This window comes from Sorex fumeus, unplaced genomic scaffold (assembly GCF_029834395.1).
Source record: "Sorex fumeus unplaced genomic scaffold, SorFum_2.1 ptg000008l, whole genome shotgun sequence".
In the NCBI taxonomy this organism is placed as follows: domain Eukaryota; kingdom Metazoa; phylum Chordata; class Mammalia; order Eulipotyphla; family Soricidae; genus Sorex; species Sorex fumeus.
In genome coordinates, this window is record NW_026606065.1 from 34,156,817 (window position 1) to 34,163,139 (window position 6,323).

The 6,323-nt window shown below is 49.8% G+C and overlaps 1 protein-coding gene across 1 annotated transcript in view; it reads right to left on the minus strand.

Moving 5' to 3' along the window:
* The window catches only part of GPR180 (G protein-coupled receptor 180), a 33,891-nt gene extending 28,040 nt beyond the window's left edge, over nucleotides 1–5,851 (minus strand). Inside the window, exons 1-2 of the mRNA XM_056109801.1 lie at nucleotides 5,638–5,851; nucleotides 1,748–1,906 (exon numbers count right to left, since the gene is read on the minus strand). Of these exons, the coding sequence (XP_055965776.1) occupies nucleotides 1,748–1,906; nucleotides 5,638–5,782 (304 nt within the window). The 5' untranslated portion in view covers nucleotides 5,783–5,851. The remainder of the gene's footprint in view (nucleotides 1–1,747; nucleotides 1,907–5,637) is intronic.
* Nucleotides 5,852–6,323: the final 472 nt, after the last annotated feature.

Below are 6,323 nucleotides of genomic sequence, written 5' to 3' on the forward strand. Positions count from 1 at the left end.
TAAAGGAGGCAAAGAGGCGGGGTGGGGGGTAGACCTGGTGAGAGGAATCCTTAAACAGAGCACCGGGCTGAGATGGGCAGGATGGGATGATCAGTGAGGGGCAGGAAGAACATGAGGAGGGGAAAGGGAGAGAGGGAGAGAGGGAGGAAGGGGGGGCCCAAAGAGAGAGAGAGAGAGAGAGAGAGAGAGGGAAGAGAGACAGAGACAGAGAGACAGAGACTAGATGAACAAACTGGATTGAAGAGGAATAGGTAACCATTAATAAGCATCTGCGAGAATTCCCCAGGTAAGGCCTGAAATTCAGGCCTGATGTACACAGGTCCATGCAACAAGCTTTTTGATATCTGTATCAAGCCATTCAGACATCTGCAACACATGTTCATGTCATCAATACACACAGATAAACCAATCTCACAGTGGGTGGCTAGAGTTGGGGACACTCCCGGATCCTTTTTCTGACTAGGCGCCCTGGAACGCTTCAGACAGGGAGACCAGGTGATCAGAAACGGCAGATGTTTGGGGCCAGAGACACAGCTCAGAGGGGTGAGTGCTTTGCATGCGAGGAGTCTCGGTTCCATTCCTGGTACCGCCTGGCCCCCCAGCACCACTGGGGTGACAGCTCATGCTGCCAAGTGTTCTTACCTGACTAAATGGAGATTCAGAAATGCACCGATGAGCAGAATGTGGTAGAGGAAATAGGGAGAGGAGAAATGCCTATTTCTTTTTTTCCCCTCAAAGATGCTTTAAGTTCAGAAGGTTCCAACAACTAACAAATATCCAGTGGGTCTGGATGAGTAATCCCCAAAGCAGGGATGAGAATCAAAGACCTCAGGATTCGAGCAACTGGGGCAGGGTAATAAATAAAAGGCAACACTTCGCCGGAACAAAAACCTAGAGGTTTGCCAAGGACCGATGCTAGGACAACCTCAAACCACAGGATCTTGTTTTCCAGTAACACCACAAAATACTATCAATTGGGTGAACTACAGCAACTAACTGGGGTAAAACATGCTTAGTGCTTAGTTCAGTGCAAATACGTAATAAGCACTCAGTGATGATTGGCATTCATCCAACAATAACTGCCTTATTGATATGAATTCTGTAGACAGCAGCCCCCCCTGACTAAAAAGCAGCTTGTTTGCAAGTGTGAGGTCATGAGTTCAATTCCCAGTGCCACCCACATGCGGTGGGTGGCTCCGTTATCTGGAACCCCTGGTGTTGCAATAGTATTGATCTCTAGAGTACCACAGAGAGGTGTATTTGGGCATCACAACTAAAAAATGTGTGAGCACCATGGCCAAGGAACGCAACCCTGAGGGGACCTACAGCCAGATGGACCTGAGCACCACAACTGAGGTGCAAACCCCAACGCACATGTGGGCAAACACCTCAACTACAGTGGGTGAGCCGCTGAGATCACAACCAAGCATCATAACCAAGAGTGCAGGTAACCCAAACTACAGTAACAAAAGAGAAGGGAGGAGAAGTCAAAGGGAAGGAAAATGCATCAAGTACAAGTGAAATTCCCCTCCCACAAGTTTTGAATGATAAAGGGGGAGCATTCTTTCTTTTCATCAAGCAAAAAAGTTAATTTCCTGAAATGTTAACTTAAAACCTTCTAGACAAAATAATCAACCATTATCTTGAAATATCCTAGTATATAAACACTCTATGGGTGTGTGTGTTGGGGGCTAGGGGGGAGGCAAGAATGTATCTAATGATCAAAGGAAAAACAAGACATACTCACTTGTTATTTGTGCTTTGGACAATATTTCACTGCAACTATAGTGGTCATTGTTTTCCTGCAGCTTTATCCACTCCTGAGCTTGGTACAGGTAGAGCTTAGCTTCTTTTGCGATGGCTCCGGCTATATTTGTGATTCTGACACACAGCAGAGCGTGGTCCCCTGGACGCAGAAACAAGAATGACCGACTAGAGTTGATCTTGCACAGATCTTTGTTGTTGTTGTTGTTGTTTGTTTTTTGGGTCACAGCCAGCGGTACACATGGATTACTCCTGGCTTTGAACTCAGGAATTACTCCTGGTGGTGCTTGGGATGGTAGACCATATGGGATGCTGGGAATCGAACCTGGGTCAGCCGCATGCAAGGCAAACACCCTACCCTCTGTGCTATGGCTCCAGCCCCAATCTTGCACGGATCTTGACTCAATGTCAGGGCAACCTAACATGCCTCCACCGAAATGGGAATTCCAAGAGCAGGTTTTTCCCAATCATATGTAACTAGCTAGACACAGAATAAATATCCCATTTAGACTAAGTCAAGAGACTTAACTATTAACTATCCCATTAGTGGATGGTCTTTCCTTATTCTTTAGCTGATAACTGGGGTTATTTTGCTGTGTTTCAAACTTCAACGAAACAGAATTTTTGGCTTGATTTGACAATCACTCAAGAGATCTTTTATACCATCTATAAACTACCTGAAGAAACTTTTCTTCAAGGTTTCTTCTGTTTTCTAATATAACACAATGTAAAATTGTAAATAAATAAATGGTAAGACTAATAACAAAAAACGTTTAAAGGATGTTGGGGGTAGAATGTGGGACTGGAGTACAGCGGGGAGGGTGTTTGCCTTTTATACGCCACCCCCAGGTTTGATCCCCAGCATCGCATATGGTCTCCCAGGCACCCCAAGGAGTAATTCCTGAGTGCAGAACCAGGAGTAAGCCCTGAGCATCGCTGGGTGTGACCCAAAAGGCCAAATAAATAACACACCCAAACCCCAAAGTGTAGTATTTGTGACTTTTACGAAAGAACTTTCAGAATAATAAATGTTGTAAGACTATTAAGAATGAGTGTGATACACATGTCAACTACATTTAAGATCCTGGAAAAAGTTAGCTGCTTCTAAGCAAAGGGGTACTGAGTAAGAAATACTGCAGGGACAACTTTTTCACTTTAAGTTCTTCTAATCTCTGTGGTCGAGGGATCTGGCACTGGCGAGGTGGACGAGGGTGGCAGGGATGTATGCCAACCTGCTTTGGATGAAGCACGAAGGAGCATTCCAGTAACACACACAAGATGCAAACCAATGCTATCACCATTAACAATCCCCAGCCCCCCAAAAAAAGAGGAGGCTGGAGAGATAGTAGAGCAGGAGGGCACTTGCCTTGCAAGCATCTGACCCATGTTCAATCCTCCGCATTCCTCATGGGCCCCCGAGCACCTTCAGGAGTAATTCCCGAGTGCAGAGCCAAAAAATAACCCCTGAACCTTATAGGGTGGGAGACCCAAAAACAAAAATAAAAAAAAAAATCTGGACTGTTTATCACTGCTATAATTATCGCCTTGATTAATCACTTTAAATAAAATTATAATACGTGTGAAAGAATGCCTAAGTCTGCCACAATCCACGAGAAAGTCTTCAAATGACCAATAATCTCAAAGAACATTCTGTTCATTATTTCCACATATTTTTAGTATCCTTACACTGAATTCTAACTCAGAAAATTGTTAATAATCTATATAAGCGTGGGGGCTGGAGTGATAGCACAGCGGGTGGGGCGTTTGCCTTGCACACGGTCGACCTGGGTTCGATTCCCAGCATCCCATATGGTCCCCCGAGCACCTCCAGGAGTAATTCCTGAGTGCAGAGCCAGGAGTAACCCCTTTGTATCGCCGGAGGTGACTCAAAAAGAAAAAAAAGTATCTATATAAGCGCACATAATGTGTGCGTGTGCGTGTGTGTGTGTGTGTGACAGACTTGTCACTCCCCCCTCCCCCCGCCCCGCCCCTGACTGTGTGAACCCTGAATGCTCCTCCGCTGGGTTTGCAGGTGACCATCACCAAGTATCTAGGTTATCTGGGTCTGCTGGTGGCCCTGTGTCAAGCCACATCACAGCTGCCATAACTTCCCAGTCCGGGGCCAGCCTGTGTCACGTACTGCTGCAATGGAGACTACCACTGTCATAACTCAGAACAGTGACAGTCAGTTGCTTCAGAAATAGAAAAATGGGACCTGCGAAGTAATAGCCTCTGTTTTCATCATTTCTTCTTCCTTAGCGCAGGCCTGGTCCCCATCACAGAGACTGAAAAATGGACTGCCATCTCCTTCCCTCGGTGATCTTGAAAACTTTCAATTAAAAAAAGAACTCCAGGTTCCAGGGGCCAAAACAACAGTACAGGGGCTGGAGCGACAGCACAGCAGGTAGGGCATTTGCCTTGCACGTGGCTGACCTGGGTTCGATTCCCAGCATCTCATATGGTCCCCCGAGCACTGCCAGGAGTAACTCCGAGTGCAGAGCCAGGAGTAACCCCTGAGCATCGCCGGGTGTGGCCCAAAAAGCAAAAAACAAACAAGCAAAACAACAGTACAGCAGACTGGGCGTTTGCCTTATAGGAGGTCTACCCAGGTTTGATCCCCGGCACCTCATGTGTTCCTCTGCAACAGAACCCTGACTGTAGAGTTGCATGGCCAGGTACAGCCCCAAATACAAAAATTCAGGTTCCCTTCTTTAACACTAATTCTGTCCCTTCCCAATACTTGAAATTCCTTTCCCACACCAAAAGAGCTTCTCCTTTTATGACCGTCTCAGAATTCTCTCCAGGACAGTATTCTGACCTGGTATCTCTTAAATGCTTAAAAACTATGACATTGGTGGAGGGAGGAAAATGATGGGAGGGCGCTGGAACACGGGATACCTGAAATTTCAACTATGAATGACTCTGTAAATCACTGAGCCGTTAATAAAAAAAAAAGTAAATAATAATAAAATAAATGAAAACCTTGAGTGTAGAAGCTAACGTCATCAAGGCGAAAGATGATCTGAATCCAGTACCCGACATATGGAGAGTAGCAAGAAGTGCACTTAAAGACTTTCAAGTTACTCTGCGTAAAACAAAAACTGCCAATTCATTTCTTGACGTATTATATTGATTTGAAGTGGGGTGGGGCGTCTGGAAGGGAAAGAATTTCTGAATGCAGCTCTGATTTCAAAGAGAGCTCGGAGAGAATACGAAGCTTGTGGACACACATGCACACGGATTTCTGCTCTGGGGTGGAGTGGTCAAACAACTAGACCTGATCCAGGTGTTGAACTTGGGTTTCAGAGAATCTCTCTCTGTCTCTCTGTCTCTCTCTCTCTCTCTCTCTGCAGCTGCAGTGGGCTTTGGGCTGGTCTGAACAACTAACCCCCCCTGGAGATGGAAGCCCTGGGCCCCCCAACGGACCGGGCATCACAACATGTCATCTCCGGGGATCTGATTCATCCCGGGCTGATGCGGGAGGGAGCAATTGGTGCTTCTTGCGGGGAATGATCTGGAAAGATTCCGGCTGCTTGCCGGCCTATTCATTTATCTGCGGAGCTTCGGAGAAATCGGCCTGTTAGCTGCAAGATCCAGTCGCGTGTAGTGCGTGTAGAGGGTGTCCAGGGGGGCCGCTCGCTGGAGTGTGGGATGTGGGGGACAGTCCAGTGGGGACGGGGAGAGGACTTGGCAATAAACGTACCCCAAGACCGCAGAGAGCGGCGGGTGGGGGGCGGGGAGGGCGGCCGGGCGTGCAGAGGGGACGTCCAGGTGAGCAGGGCCTCGGCCCCCGAGGGGTCCAGCCACCAGCCCTCCGGGGTGGCCTCCACGCGCCTTCACCCCTCTCGGCACCCCTCCTCCCCTTGCACCTACCGTGGAACTCGAAGAGGCCGATGCTCTGGCCCTGCGCGTCGCGGGCCGCGGCGCTGCTGAAGCTGCCCCGCAGGGTCTTGCCCTGGCTGCCCGGCGGCCAGCAGCAGCAGGTGAGGGCCACAGCCAGCAGCCGCAGCCCCCCCATGCCCGCCTCCCGCTGCGCACCCGCACCCGGGGCTCCCAACCGCCCGCGGCCGCCGGCCCCACGTCGGCAGCTGGAGTGGGGGGGGCGGGGGGAGGAGGCGGGCCGCTCCGCCACGAGCTCAGGCTCTCCACCAATCAGGAGCCGCAGGGGGCGGGCAGAGCGGAGACGCTCGCCCTATCACGCCCCGGCGTGCGGGCTAGTGCCCACCCTTTTTTTGATGGAGACTCGAGAGGATGTTGCTTCGGGTTACGGAAAAAGATCCGCCCTCCCGGCGGGCGGAGCCAGCGCGCATGCGTGGCGCCGCCGGCCTGGCCCGGCCAGGTGCGGCTGCAGAAGGCCGGTGGGCTTCACGGTGGGAGCAAAGAGTCCGCGCCTGAGCCCTTTGGGCTGTATAGCTACCCAGTGCATGGCTTTCAGACAATCATTCCCTCCTAGGTTCCCAGGCTTCTGGGATTCAATTTCTTTAATCATCACTAGGCCAGACAGTGGGGAATCACAAGCGACCCCTCCAGCCGTTTACCTCCTTGCACTGATGCAATGC